Source organism: Microtus ochrogaster, unplaced genomic scaffold (genome assembly GCF_000317375.1).
Source record: "Microtus ochrogaster isolate Prairie Vole_2 unplaced genomic scaffold, MicOch1.0 UNK3, whole genome shotgun sequence".
In the NCBI taxonomy this organism is placed as follows: Eukaryota; Metazoa; Chordata; class Mammalia; order Rodentia; family Cricetidae; genus Microtus; species Microtus ochrogaster.
This window is the reverse complement of record NW_004949101.1, coordinates 8,693,331-8,709,379: the sequence shown is the minus strand read 5'-3', so window position 1 is coordinate 8,709,379 and position 16,049 is coordinate 8,693,331. Positions and strand designations below refer to the sequence as shown.

Sequence of the window (16,049 nt, the reverse complement as noted above, 5' to 3'; positions counted from 1 at the left end):
ATTACTACTTCTGATACCCTGGATTCTGAGCAAGTACTTTTATTGAGCCATCTCAATAACTTCTCTAGGGTGGCTTAGAAAAAGAAAACTAATGGTGAAGAAAACTCCCTGTAAAGTTTTATAAACCAAATAACTATGATATGTCAACAATATCCATCAATATCTATATCTATCTATATCAATATCTATATATTGATATCTATATCTATCTATATCAATATCTATAATCAATAGATAGTAAAAAAAATCACAATCCCAGAGAACCTAGACAATGAAGAGAACCCTAAGAGAGACATACATGATCCAATCTACATGGGAAGTAGAAAAGGACAAGGTCTCCTGAGTAAATTGGGAACATAGGGACCACAGGAGAGGGTTCAAGGGGAGGGGAGAGGAAGGGAGGGAAACAGAAAAATAAAGTCAATTAAAAAAATAGAAAAAAAAGGAAAATTGGGGGAAAAAAACCTTCTCTATGTGTCAAATATGAACCTGAGTGTAAAAATTTTAAGCTCTTACTTTGTCAATTTAAAAAGAAGGAAAGAAAGAAAGAAAACCATTTACTGCATTTACTGATGATTTGATTAAAGTCAGAATTTTGATTTTATAGAAAAGACTAATATCAATGAATTTTTTTAAACAGTACTGTGTGTGTATCATATACAACAAAACCTGGGACAAAAAGACTAGATAATATTGAAAAACTAAATTAAGAGCAAACTAATAATTCCAGGCAGAATAAATTAACCATGAAAAGAAAATAAGGAAACCTGTGGGAGCATAAAGGTGTGGGTGAATTATTACAGTGGTGAATAGTCAGAAAGAAAGTGGCTTTTCATTTGGACCTTCTTAAAGAACAATTACAGAGCATTATTTAGTCGTTCTGACCACTAAAGCAACATAATCAGTCACAGTAAAATAAGTGTGACAAGTGGGTTAGGAAGGAAAGAACCTGGAGAAAAAAAAATGAAATGAAGTCATTTGAAACAAAATCAAAGTCGGCAAGAGTTCCAATGGCGGTAAAAACAACCACTGAAATGAATTTATGAACACAAACTGGGAATGCATGAGTTGCTAATATCTGATGAGTAATTCGATGGAGGGGATTCCTGAGCAGAGAAGGCCAAAGGTAATTCTCTAGATCTCTAGTCTTACTGAACAGAAGGATGAAGGTGAAGCAGAGAATGAGAGAAGGCAGACTGGAAGGATCAGATCACGTTCAATGAGAATGGAGAAATAAGGTGAAGTACTGAATGCACCAGGCCTTAAGAGGATGTGCCACTGATGAAGGTGGAAATTGATTGGAGAACTCAGAAAATATTGCAAGCCTAGGACTACTGTAGGCTTTGGAACTGAGGAGTTGATAAAGTCAAGGACAGAAAGCCTAATTGTTAAGGAAGAAGTAAGAGTGGTCAGGCCAAACCCCAATGGTACATATACATTCTGAGATGGAATTGAAGGTGGGAAATAGGTAGGAATTTAGGCAGAGCTAAAACTGCCAGGAAGGATGGAGAATACTATACTGTCAAGTACACTAAACACCAGTTTCCAGGAAAAAAAAAAACAGAAACGTTATGTAAATATAAGAAAGTTCAAATAGGGTAAGAGAAGAGAAGAAACTATTGAATTAATTCATGGGGCTTAATGTTCCTTAGAGTGGGAGGTTTTATGGGAATACGAGGAAGAGAAATGAGAACACAATGAATAAAAAGATGAAGAGTATCATTTAAGGATGAATCACACTCTAGAGAGAGAGATGGGGCGGGTAGAAGAAGAGAAAGATAAAGAGATGAGGGAAGAGGGTAGTGACAGAATGGGAAGAGGGAGAAACAGAGAGACAAAGAGACAAAGGAGAAAGCCAGGAGAGAGAGGCTAAGACAAAGACAGAGGAGAGAAGAGACAGAAAGAGATGGGCAGAAGACAGACAGAGGGGAAGGAGAGGAAAGGGAGAAAGACAAAGGGGAAAGATAGAAAGAAGAGAAGACAGAAAGAAGGATGAGAAGGAGAAAGAGAAGACAGTGGAGGAAAGCTGGTGCCTGTTTACACAAGAAAGTAAGAAGGCAGTGATGAGGAAACCTTACAGAAACCAAAAGGAAGATATAAACAATGAGTTAGCTCCAAAAGGTGGCAGGAATGGGATGGGTAGCAGAGATGACTTTTAATTTCTTGTGGTCCAAACAACATTAAGACTTCAAGTATAACCAACTCTGTCTGTAGTAATCAGACCCTGGACTCCTTTTTGCAACTTCTTCATTGCTCTGAAACCCCTGACATGCTAGAAGTGCTAATACATCAACTCGACAGTTATTTATGAGATCATACCCATAACATACCCATTTCAATGCAAGCATGAGAGCAGCTATTTAATATAACATAAGGGGAAACTGGAACCTGTTGACTAGTCAGGGGACCAGGTTAGCAACTGAACATGAACACTAATAGAATATAAACAATATTAGACAAAGGCAGTCAGAGGGTTGGGGAGGTGGTAATGTTGGGAAAGTGCTAGCCATCTGCAAGCGTGAGGACATATATGTGAATTTACGTAAAAAACTGGGTACAGTAGCATGGGTGCCTATAATCCCAGCACCAGAGCAGCAGAGATTGGCACAGTCCTGAATCTTGTGGAACCTGTGAATTTCAGGTTGTCAGAGACACTGCCTCAAAAACTAAATGGAAAACAACACAGCAAGTATTGGCCCTGTTTATGCCCGGTCTCCATGCACAGGCACGTGTGTGTATGCCTTGAATGTATGTGCATACGCACACAAACATACATATGCAAAACTTACAAAGGTAAAGAAAGAAAAAGGGGTCGTCATTCAGAGACCAGGTAGGGAACAGAAAAAACATAGGCTAGCGTAGCATCTTCTTTATCTGAATCCTTAGTGACAGCTGTAGCTTTTCGTAATGATTTTACTCCCCAGATAAAAAAGAAAAGTACATAGTCAGCCAGTGGCTTCCTGTTGGTGCCTAAGGCAGAATTTGTGTTTACTTTCTTAAAATTACCTCCAGTGTAAACCCAATGCAGTAACAATTCCCTCCCTTCTAACCCCTTTCCCAGCAGTGTCCATAAGCATACTTCATCAAGGACTTTAATATAAAATTGAAATATGTGTAGTTTTGAATTTTTTAAGTCTAAGTTGTGTTATTGCATGGTATGTAGAAATGGCATTTTAAAAATAAGTGTTAGGAGTAAGCTTTGAGAGGATTGAAGATGCAGCTATTAGCTCCCTAAGTGTTCTATGTTCTGTTATGAAGACATAATCTCCAATGTATTCTGCAACCTTATTATTTTTTTCTATGAGGTCATATGCAGGTCTTAAAATAAATAAAAGGTTTAGGAGAGTCAGACATCTAAGTTCCTCTCCTCCTCACACTGCTAAAATAGAATATTCAGAACGCTGAGTTAAAACATTAAATAAAAAGAATAATCATCCAATATTGCTCTAGTATGTTTAGGGAGATCAGGTCAGTTGGAAACATGCTCACATGCAAGCATGAGGGCCTGTATTCAGTTCCCAGAACCCATGTTTTATAAAGCCTAGAGTAGTGACATGTGCTTGTAATGCTAACACTGGAGAGGCAAAGGGAGAAAGAATTCCAGAGACTCACTTGTCAGCAAGCTCCAGAGGCCCTATCTCAACAAACAACATGGAAGACTCTTGAACGACAGTCAAGGTTGTCGTGTGACCATCATATTTGTGTATACACACATGCATATACACCTGGACACATTCATGTATCCACACAGATAAACTGATTAGTTCATTAAAGTTCTTCTAGGACTTACAAACCACAACCTAATGTCATGGAACTTTGCTGGCACAACATTGCTATGGGTCTTTGGGAAGCTTGCCGTTAACCTGGGCTCTGTACAGTAGACCAGTTCGGAGTTTAAAGATAACTTACGGAAGGACATCTCATTGCAGGTTTTGGAAGTTGTTGATAAACTCGGCGACCTCCTGAATGTGAAGTATTTCCCATACAAGAAGTCTGGCCACCCTGCCCTCCACAATGAGAAGAGTTTTGACAAAGAAGCAAGCTTTGATGAGATGAGCATTGAGCCTGAAGCCTAAGTTTCCCGGCTCTGAGTGGGATGAAAAGACTGCCAGAAGACCTCCTTCCCCCTTTGTGTCACAAGTAGCATGACTGCATTTTACCTCTTCTTCAGGGCGGTTTTATTTTCCAACGCAGCTTAATCGAGTGAGGGAAATAGTCATTTCTTTAATGTCTCTAACCCACTGCAACACAATCAAAAACATATAATTCTAGATTTACATTTGCCCTCTCCTCCACCAGAAACATGTAAAGCATTCTTTTCTTAGAGTGTGCTTTCATGGCAAGGAGCCTGTGTTTTAGCTGCTACTCTCCAGCTTTTGAGTCAGATTCCTTCAAGGGCTCCAACTAAATGAAAGGATTTTGATTTTTACCTGGGTAATCTCACTGTGTGTTCAGGTATTCCATCTGCACACACGAGAAAAAGTGACAGAGAGGAGCTGAGTCTCTTGTTCCACCCATAAGAGTACCAGGAACAGTCCCTACGTGTCGTGGGAAGTTCCAGGAAGGACAGAAGACAATGCCGCATCTACTGTTTGCCACATTTCTACTTTATCCAAGGACAGGTATCAAAAGACATAATTAATGCTTGGGAGAGAATGTAAAGCGGTCCAGTAGTGATCAGAGATGCTTTTGAAGTGAACCTGCTTTTGCCTGTTGGTGCTCTCGTACAATTTTGCTATTAAGCTTTTGAGAACTGGGAAGTTCGTGACTCGTTTTCTAAAGAGGAAGAAAGAAAGAAAGCACAAATCAGCGTTGAACCTAGACTAACACTGTAAAACTCAAACAACCCAAACGATGCTAGAAGCTGGTGCCATGAAGAGTGAGTTTAGCTTGTTTGGCCTTAATAACTTTTCTATCGAATTCTGAGTACCTAGTGAAATTCAATTCCCTTTAAAAACTCATTTCCAAATGGTTAAACAAAGTATTCAAAAGCGAGTTTTCTCTGTCTCTTTCAAGGCTGTGTATCTGTAGATACAGGTCCAGGAAATAATATCCCCTATGGCACGTCTACTCAGGTTTGCTGAGAAGTGGTATCACATACTTCGGTGCACCTCTGGTTCTTCCCCCCCTCCCCATACACACAAAACGGTATAAGCATCTCCGAAAAATTAGTCCTCTGCTAATTGGTTCTAGTTGGTATGGAAAAAGCCAGTGGAAAACCTTATCTTTAACAAGCTCCCAGATGGTGCCCAGACTTGGAAACTCCAAAGCGCAGAGTTGACCTTTTAGCCAAGCTTCTGTAGCAGTTCGAATGAGTTACAGAACATTCCACTCCATCAAATGACACTGTAAACAAATCACTTCAAAAGAGCTTTGGCTCTGTGTGACACAGATGGGCCCAAGCTTTCATGCTGTGCATGGAGACAGAAATTCAACCTGCAACACCAATGCTGGTTGGGGCAACAATGATGCTTAAAGATCGTTCGAAAACAAAATGATACTCATGCAAAGCTTTTTAAAAAGTATAGACCCCCTGGTGGATTATAAGGGTTTTTGTTTTTAAGTGAATCTCTTGAGGCTGGAAAGATGACTCAGCAGCTGAGAGCACTTACCGCTCTTCCAGAGACAAGCTGAGTTCAGTTTTCGGCACCCAGGTTGTATTGTTCACAATCACCTGTAACTCCAGCTCTGGGGCAGCTAATGCCTGTGGCTTCTATGGGCACCATGACTCACGAGGGCATATCCGCACTCAGACCCACACACATACACAGAGATAAAATATAATAAAAATAAATCCTTTTAAAAAGTGGTCCCCAGTTATAAAGTGCCTCATAACTGCTGAAAAAGCTGAAGGAACGCTGTGGTAAAGGAGGAAAAATAGGTACTATGTGCACAGCTGCTTGTCAAAGGCTAACCTGATAAGTAGATCTCAGTCCTTCCGAATGAACTGGTGCAGCATCACCTCTGCAGAGAAAACAAACGTCACAGGGATGCATAAAGCAAGGAAGATATATCTAGGTCTTTTCTTTTTAGTAAGGGCATTGGATGAAGTTGTTTCTTATAGATCATCTAAATAAAATGCAGAGACTACCTGGAGTTCAAAACAGGGAAAGGGACAGTAAAGAGGACAGAGAAAGATGTATGCCTGCATCCCCACAGTGAGCATCCCCCTTCTTCTCTAGGTCTGTCTGTTATCATCACCTGCAGTGTCACACCCGCACTGAGATTTTAAACCACCAGAGGGACAGGTATCTTCCCGAGTAAGGGTGTTCATGCTTAGTATTTGCTTGGAGGAACCTGTGCTCAGTTAATCATGGAGAAGTTACTTTACTGCCCAGTATACAGAGCCAGAAGGAGGTTCTTCCCTTTTCATTAAGATCTGAGGGTCCTGTAGCAACTTGTGATCTTTCCATACACATAAGAAAAGACTTCCTTTTTGTCAGAGTCTGCAGTGAATATACACTTAGGAAAAGAACTCTAATTCCAGTGGAATTGGTTCCTGAGTGAGGAGAGACCCTGACTCCATTGTGTAGCAATAGGAGTATATATCATATAGAAAGTTGTAAATTGTAAGAACTATTGATTTTTATAAGGTTAATTAAGACTGATTTCAATACAGTAGTAACTACTGAGTTTTATTAATCAGAGTTTGGGTCTGTTACTTACTCTCTGAATTATAGTGTTTTACATCCCAACTACCTTATGTGTATGTACCCATATACACACATACATGGACATGGGCACTTTTACCTTTTTTTAAAAGAAAGAAGAGAATCAACAGATAGATGACTATCTGACTGAATGACAGAGAGACAGATGTTCTAGAAATCAGCTTTTGGAGAAACAGAAGCTGAAGGTTCCAGGCTGATGTTTGCAAGGAAGACAGTTTTGTATAATGAAGGAATGACAAACTTATCATGGCACAACCGTGTCACGGAAACTTAGCTTTACTGCTTTTAGACATGTTTTGGTTTGACAGAAACCATCTCCTTCAGAACTGATTAGGAAACCAGTTAACATGACAAACAATGTGGGTCACACCAGACCACCACTGAGTCTGATCACAGCGGTTCCCAGGATACTACATTTTAGGAAGCCTCGCCAGGTAATTCCAACATATGCCAAAATTTGTAAAGCATGATTAGAGCTTTCAGTAGACCAGTTGCCTCCTGTAACATAGCAGGGGACTTTTCTGATTCTTTGTTGATGTCTAAGGGCGTTTATACTAGTAAACTGAGATGAAGTTACTCCGTGCTTCTTTCCTCCTCAATGGAATTTTCTAAGGAATATCTGTCTCTATGAAAAACAGACCCAATTGAAAAGGTCTTCACAAGATGCCCTTTTTTTTTCTTTTAATATTCTCCTCCTTTCTCTCTATACTTTTTTATGCTGACTGAAAATTTAAATTAACCCCAGTTAAATCCTCAAATAATTCCATAAAATGACAAAAAGTTATGACAGCAAAATCAAAACTTCACTGACAATATCTGCAAACAATAGATGACGATATACTCTTAACTTCTAAAATGCAAGGGGGTAAATCTCATGAAATTTTTGAGACTTGCATGGCTACCAGGCTTTATGCAAGATGACTAGGGCTTCCATACTTTTAAAAAGTTCAACTTCTGACTATCACAGCTCTGCAGTAGAGTGTTATTCTTGCCAGCTCCTCAGATATACAATGTTCCTCTGCATCTTCTTTTACAAGTAACAGATATATAAAATTCTAACTCTTATTTTAAAATCTAAGTTCTGATGAATACTTGAACTATCTTAAATACATACTTTTATTTATGACAGTCCTAATTTCGAAGATAGTGACAGAGTATTTGTGTTCTATTCTCTTCCAACACTATACCCTGCTGCATAGGGTTTTGTAAATCAGAGAGAGTATTTCCTGCTTTGGAGAGAGAATGCGTCAGTAATGTATTTCCCTAGCAAGCATGAAGATCTAGCTGAACTTGACCCCCAACGCTTATGTAAAAAGCCAAGCCGGGTGATATAAGCTGTAATCCTAGGTCTGGGAAGGCAGAAACAGGTATATTCCTCAGACTTGCTAGCCAACCCACCTAGACTTATTACTCCAGGTCATAATGAGAGACCCTCTCTGAAAATAAAGTGGATGGTTTCTGAGGAACAGCACTCAAGGCTGGCATTTTGCCTACACACACACACACACACACACACACACACACACACACCCCACACACACACAAGAGGAGACTGTTTTTAGGCAATTGCTGTAGTATATTACTTTATGACATTGTGAAATACAGCATATAGGATGTGAATATGTTTATGTTTCATCGAAACATTTGAGATGACCCGTTTACTGTAAAATATTACTTTAATAAACAAATCACTAAAACTGACACAATAAAACTCATAAATGGTTTTGTGTTGATGTTGTTTCAGTCATTCTGGGAGGAAAAGATGGGTAGAAATTTTCACCTAGGAATTTCGCTAGAGATGACTGGGAGAGGTAGCTATAGCTAGAGAGGTGCAACTTTTCATGAGAACCAACTGTGCACAGATCCTTCCAGATCATTAAGTGACATCGCAATGGGGGTTTGAAGTTGGTCCCATCGGGAAATTTAACATCTTAGAAATGAGCAAACACTACAACTCATGGGCCAGGAGGTCTAGCTTTCCAAACTCTAGCAGAAGGCCACTGAAACCAGACAATATGGTACAATTCATGTACAATATGTAATCATTATATATTCATGCAGAATTGGGAAGTGAGGTTGTCCTTTAGCATTAACTCAAACTCAAGGAACAAAGCTAGCTTACAACCAACCAAATCGAGCTCCCAGGAAGAGGCGTAGGACAAGGCATTAGCACAAGCAAGACCATTCTGTCCAGTTGGAGATGATTCCTGTGACCTATCATTTAAGATTCATTTCTAAGATACCGGCTTAAAATTTATAATGAAAAAAATAAACACAGAGTAGACTAGGCTAGCATGATGAAGCCAATACACCTATCATCATGCTCAAAGCATTGTCACTTCGTGAGCAGGCTCTTCTCATCCTCCCCTTCACTCGCCCCCTCATTAGATTAAAGTGAACCCTGGAAATCATTTCACTTCATGACTAAGTATTTCCTGGAGTCTTTTGAAAAGGCAGTGATGTCTTAATTTGTTCCTCCTTTCAACCTCATTAAAATACAAGTCTTTGGAATAACATCAGCATTAAAATGAATCAAACATGAACCCTTCCTGTCTCTATCTCCTTAGCTAGTTGGGATTTCCATGGTTTAAAGCTAAGAATACATTCTGACATAGGTATATGATGTTCTGAGAGCTAATAAGCCAATGATCTTTAGAGACTGGGCTAAACACTCCTATACACAACGTCTCCTGAGGATTGTTGTTTAAGTTTACAGAGGTTTCTTGGAAGGCAACAGTGTACAGTATTGACTCACAGAGCAGGAAGGGGAGTTCTAAGATTCTGGTATTGCTTTCTTAGGCACGTGTCCTCATTCTTACTAGAGCAACTTTCTTCAAGGGTTATTTTTGCTAATCTTTGCATAATTACAAAGGTAACCCAATCAAAAATAAGAGAACAAGTCAAACCAGTCTACTTGTTGGAAAAGGCTGATAACTATGCCAGTCTGGGATTAAGGTAGGACTTGTGATTCTAATTCTCCTTGCAGCCTTTGGACTAAATGAGGAGCTGAAAGCCAAAATTTTCAAGTCAGCTGCACCAAAACCTTATCATAGAAATAAATCAGTGAAATACCTAACAGAAGGTCAGAATAGACGGAAAAGAGGATTTTTTTTTTCCTGCAGCATGAAACAGTACTGCCTTTTATTCAGGCCAGATGCTAATTTTTATATCAAAAATATTGATTGAAGGGCCTAGTGATTTTGGCTCTCACCCAAGTTTATTCAGGATCTTTCTTAATTAGGTTTGGGTCGGCTGCAATGCCCATGGCCAAGGGTAAGTCTGGCTCCAATCACCACGTTGTGCTCTCTACTTCATCACGGGCCAAGGACTAAGGCAGGGAAATTGCAGCTTCTTTGTTTCTCCAGCCCAAAAGTTTGTTTTTTTCCAGATTTGAAGCATGCATGGAGAAAATGTGCCAGGAAGACCAAAAGGAGCAGAGTGGCAATGGATTGACCGTGGCGAGCTCAGTCTACCCTGCCCCTTGTCTGCTATCCCAAGTGGGAATAAAGGGCTGCAGATGAAAACGAACGGGAGGCAGTGTGAGGGGGAGGAAGAGATCATGGCATCCTGTAAATGGAAAACGTTCAATAAGTTTAAGTCGTCAGTCACTGAGATTTTAATTTTAAGAATAAAAAATAATTGCTTGAACAGCAATACATGATTTCCCTATATTTTGTTGATGTGGGAGTGTCATATATCAATCTGTTGATTTCATTGGTTAAGTAATAAACAAACTGCTTGGGCTCATAGCTTAGAACATAGGTGGGTGGAGTAAACAGAACAGAATGCTGGGAGGAAGAGGAAGTGAGGTCAGACTCCACAGCTCTGCTCTCGGGAGCAGATGCCTCAGAGAGACGCCATGCTCCCTGCTCCTGGGAAGATACACTCCCGGTAAGACCGGTGCTCACTAAGACCGGTGCTCACAGATTATTAGAGATGGGTTGATCGGGATATCAGAATTAGCCAGTAAGGGCTAGAGCTAAAGGGCCAAGCGGTGATTAAATGAACACAGTGTCCGTGTAATTATTTCGGGGCATAAGCTAGCCAAGCGGCTGGGATGCTGGGGACTCAGCCCCACCGCTCCTATTTCTACATTTTGTAAATAATTGTAGTCATCATGCTACTATTTTTTAGTGTCAATACCGACTTTATATAATTTATGAATCTTTTTAAAATGTCACACACAAAAAAAATCAGTAAATCACAGTCGCAAATTATAGACAACTACAACAGTGAATTTTTCTACTATATGTAAAGTAGTATGTTGATGTTTGAAACACACTCAAATAGCTCTGAAAAATTTTTAGCTAGAAAAAATGTCCTTAAGTAAAACTTCAAAATAAAAACTTATAAAAAGGTTTTAAGACAATTTTAAGTAGGACCAGTTAAATATTAGACATTTCCTATGTAAATGATTCTATAACTTGATAACTCTGACATATATCAGTCACCCATACATTACACAGAAAAATTAAAATATTTCATTGAAGTAAGTCTATATGTAGTAAGATGAAAACTTTTTGAAAATTAAATTGATTTTTTTTATTACACACCTGATTTATAAGTGCCAAGCAGAAAGGAAACATGAATGATTAACTTGCATTAACTAATACGATCCTTCATTATAAGTACAAAAGTTCAGGGATTTTTTTCAGATATGAGAGAAAAAATTGTCAGCAGTCAAAGGAGTCGTCAAGGTGAAAAGGAAAAGCATTCACTGGCAGAAACAGACAGTTTTCAGAGAGAACTTTTGAGATGTTATGGTGTGGCGCATGTAGGTTAATCTCATCGAGATGTATCCATAAGAATAAGCTGACTAAAAAGGAAACGACAGTCACATAAACTAAACGTTATCTAGCATTTAAATATTTGGTGAATACAAATCACTAGAAAACAAGACATGTATTTAAATGCCGCTTAGACTATAAAGCAAAAGACAAACAAAAGGATGGAAGGGGATGTGAGAGACGCAGGCCGCCAATAAGGAAGGCCAAGAGCCATCAGATAAGTTAAAATGGATGAGTGGAAGGCACGGGATGCAGAAAAATATCAAATAAATAATAAAAGAACCATTTCCCTGGTGCTGGAACAAAACAAAAAGAAACAGGCTGCTAAGTGCTGAGATGAAGGCTAAAAGGTTTTCACATAAATATGTCTTCAGGACTTGTACGCCACCAGGAACAAACAAAGGATTTCAATGCTTACAGCTAGAGAAACAACAAAACAATCCCAAATAACAAGGTAGAAGCAATGGATTTTACTGTTGAAAGTTACAAACATGCCCTTCAGACAGTTCGTACCAACATTCTCATCCCTTTGCATTATGTAGAACAGCCATTTATGTCTTCAACATGCACCAATGCTACAAACATCCTATACTCATGACTGACCTGTTGTGGAGAAAGTGGCCCTCAGTAATGTCTGGTGGTCATTTAGTAGGGATAACCCTTTCTCATACGTATGTCTCCTGCTGGTCTTTTGCAAGTAATCTTGTTTGTAGTCTCTGACTCATTCTATATTACAAAATCCCATGCTAGACGACAGAGATGCAATGTATTCAGAACTCAGAGGGAAGCAGGTTCTAATCTAAAATTCTTCATGCAGAAATATCTAACAAAAGAAGAGAAAAATGTGCATGTGCAGATATGGATGTATGTGTATGTGTGCGGTGTGTGTGTGTGTGTGTGTGTGTGTGTATGTGTGTGTGGTATATATACACCAAGGAAATGCTCTCAATGATTCCACAAGGACAGCCAAATTTTTATTTATTTTTCCGTGTAAACAAGGCCTCACTAAGTTGCCCAGGCTAGCCTAAAATTGACTATACAAAGCCAGGATGGCCTTGAAATTGTGTTTCTCCTGCTTCAACTTCCTGAATAACTGAAATTGCTGGCTTGTCATATCATGTGTTGGCAAAATGGGGACATTTTAACATAAAGCATTTAAAGTTCATGGTTTTCAAACATAAATAAAAATCACTATATTTGAAAAAATATGACTTTCTTTTTAAAAACAAAATTACTTGCAAATAATCCAATAAACACTTTCAAACCAAAGGAAGGTACCATAGCCAGTACAGGGTGGAATTCACTAGCAGGCAATGAAAAGATCCCTCAGAATGATCATTTATAGTAAAATTAATCAAACTTTTGTAACAAAAACAACAACAAAAAGACGTTCAGGCTCACGGCATTTCTAGCCTGTGGCCCCAGCAGCCCTGATGATTTTGTCCTAGTGTGCATGGTTATTTCAGTCAATGGGAAAGGAAAAAGGAGAATGGAAGAGCCAGCTGATTAGCCCTGCGTGATGACTGACTTAACTCTGGCACTCGACACATTGAGAGAGTAGACCAATCCTGATTCTGTGATCCACAAGGATGTCCAGCAGTGTCTAAGAAAAAGAATAGTTCTGTTATCTCAGTACCTAGAGATCCAGCCATCTTTTCAGTACTGCTCCTGTATCCATTCCGTTTACTTGTATGAGACATGAAAGCCTGTGAGCTCCCTCCATCCTCCGTTCATAGAAGCCACACCCAGTCTGTTACCCACAATTGTTCATGTCCAGAAGTTTATCCTATCTTTCCTTCTCATTACCCTTGGATACATCCATTGAGTTCCACAGAAATGCTATGCTTACTTCTGGTCACAGGGTCCAAGGTGGTTGTCATATGTGCACGCTCAGAACTAAGGCACCTTTAGGGGCTGGAGAGATGGCTCAGAGGTTAAGAGCATTGCCTGCTCTTCCAAAGGTCCTGAGTTCAATTCCCAGCAACCACATGGTGGCTCACAACCATCTGTAATGGGGTCTGGTGCCCTCTTCTGGCCTGCAGGCATACACACAGAGAGAATATTGTATACATAATAAATAAATAAATATTTTAAAAAAAAAGAACTAAGGCACCTTTAGAAAAGCTTGCCTGGAAAGGAGAAGGCGGCGCTGCGTCATCAGTGTCCATCTGCTGCCCTGGCCACCAGACGCATGAGCACACTAAGTCTGGTCCATATGCTCCTTGGGATATGAAAAGAAAGGTGATAGGCTTCTCACCTCTGTGATCTTCCCTCTGCCTCTCAAATTGTCACACCTCACTTCAGGACACTCCTGGGTTTCATTAGTTATGGGGGAAGCAAGCCAGAGGTTTGTTTAGGATTGGCTCTTTTAAATTTCACTTTCACAGGGTAATAGCCTGGAGTCAGCTCTCAATGAAATGCTAGAAAAGAGAAGCCATCGTCTACTTTATGACTTGTTTACCCATCTGCATCTTCCCTGTACACATTCCTCCAGTCCCCTGCTCCCGGGTTATGACCTTTCAGAGGTTCGCAGCTGGTTCAAAGCTACTCTCCGGTGACAGTTTAAGGGCTAGGAGAGGTGGACACTAAAAAATAACAGCATGCACAAAAACGTGTTCCTGCCCCCCGTCCCTGGGAAGGGCCTTCCTGTTTTCACCATCTAGTCTTTCAGCATGAATGTATGTGATTGATGTGACGTTAGAATTTACACGTGCCAGTTTCTCGCTGTGTAGAAGTAAGGATGTAGTAGGGCGATTTCCCGAAGCTTCTGCTCATCATAATCCTGTGGGCATGTCCAGGTAGTTTGGATTTATACTTCCAAAGTTTATGATGAAACAGAAGTTCTATAAAGAGAGAATGTATAAGGAAGGAGAGAAGTTAAATCTAGTTAAGAAGTTACTTATTTTGTTTTCAAGTGTAACAAATGGACTTTAATGCAATTGTCACACAGGGGTAGAGGGCAAGGTGGCCTTGTATAGTGACAGTAGCCCGTGCCTGCCCAGGGACCCTTGGGGGCAAAGGCTGAGAGGCCATGTACCCTCTTGGGGAAACACTGTTGTGGCCTAGGGTTGGCACGGGAAGCACAGCCAGCCAGGTGACACTCCTGGACATGGAGCAGTGTGCAGAGGGGACAGCTGCCCTCAATGAGTGCTGCATGGTGACTGCACAGGACACATGTGACAGGACATGTGTAACAGAACAGCAACAAATGACAGTGATCAACATGCTCAACAAAATGGCAGCGAAAGGAGACCCTGGTGGTGGGCAAGGATGGCATCCACAGGGTGGTGAGTGGCCAAAGAAACTGTTTAAAAACTGCCTCTTGTTTGTTATTATATTCTTGAATTATAAGATAGTGTAAAGAAGATAAACCTTTCAATATCCTGTAGTGTTTATCATTTCAATGTATAAGTTACATTAAAAGTATACCCCTCAAATGTACAATCCCACTTCTGAACGTTTGCTTTAAAGCAATACTTGAGGGGAGGAGTATGCATGCATACTTGCATAAAAACGTCCTGTGGAAACCCAGCACATTGTATAATAAAAATACATCCAACTGTCCTCAAGGAAACTTCTCTTTACAGCAGCCAGAGACCATTACAGAAAATCACAACCAACCAAAATGCAGTTGTGGAGCCCAGTCCCAGTGGATCTACAACACAATTTTTGCACATATGATTCCAGGAACATTATGGAAAAGGGAGCGGAAAGGTTGTAAGAGCCAGAGTAGCAAGACATTTATTGTAAGGTTGTGTCTCCCAGAAATGTCAGACAACCTTACACACAGAAAGTCTCACCAACATGGCTGCCCAAACATGACCTAAATAAGACACCGATAGGCATGCTAATATGATGGGGGGTGGGGTAGGAGGCCTCAACCCTTGACAAAGAACTACAGTCAACTCAGGAGTGCAAAGCAAGGGAGAAACAGCCTTACCCAGAGAGGAGCACACCAACTGGGTAACAAATCCTAGATGAGCAGCCCTGAGAACAGACGTACAAGTAACAGTATGTGTAGAAGTTTTAAAAAGAGATTATGAATTTGAAAAAGAGCAAGAAGGCAGCATATGGGAGGACTTGAGGGGGAAAGTGATGTGATTATTATAACTTCAGAAAGTTTAAAAGAAAATACGTTTTCAAGCTTACATTATATCCGATGTACGAATGAAAGCTACTAGTTTATACAATTAATATAAGTTATCATAAGAGAAATATTTAAAAGCTTCAGTTACTTAAAACTTAGTTTCTGTTAGTCAGAAACTCTCATTACAAAGAAGAAATACTAGATCAACGAAACATCCTTTTAAATGTAGGGACCTGTAGGAAAGTTAGAAAATCAGCAATGATGAGAAATGAAGAGGTTGCAGCATGAAACTATACTAGGGGACTAAACCCCACCCTCTGGTCTCCAGAACACGGAGACCACGTATTATTATGTAATACCTACATAATAAAAAACAATGAGGACACTCGGGCCAGTGAAAAGTGAGGTGTTAGACTCCAATAATTATTTTGTTAAACTTATTTAATACAGCAGTAAAATGAAGTTTTTCTGTCTACATTTTAGAAAATGATGTATCTTGAGAAA

General features: G+C 39.8%; 1 protein-coding gene across 1 annotated transcript in view; it reads left to right on the top strand.

Moving 5' to 3' along the window:
- Positions 1-4,076, top strand: part of Sptlc3 (serine palmitoyltransferase long chain base subunit 3) — a 117,526-nt gene extending 113,450 nt beyond the window's left edge. Inside the window, exon 12 of the mRNA XM_005365533.1 lies at positions 3,930-4,076. Within this exon, the coding sequence (XP_005365590.1) occupies positions 3,930-4,076 (147 nt within the window). The remainder of the gene's footprint in view (positions 1-3,929) is intronic.
- The last annotated feature ends 11,973 nt before the right edge of the window (positions 4,077-16,049 follow it).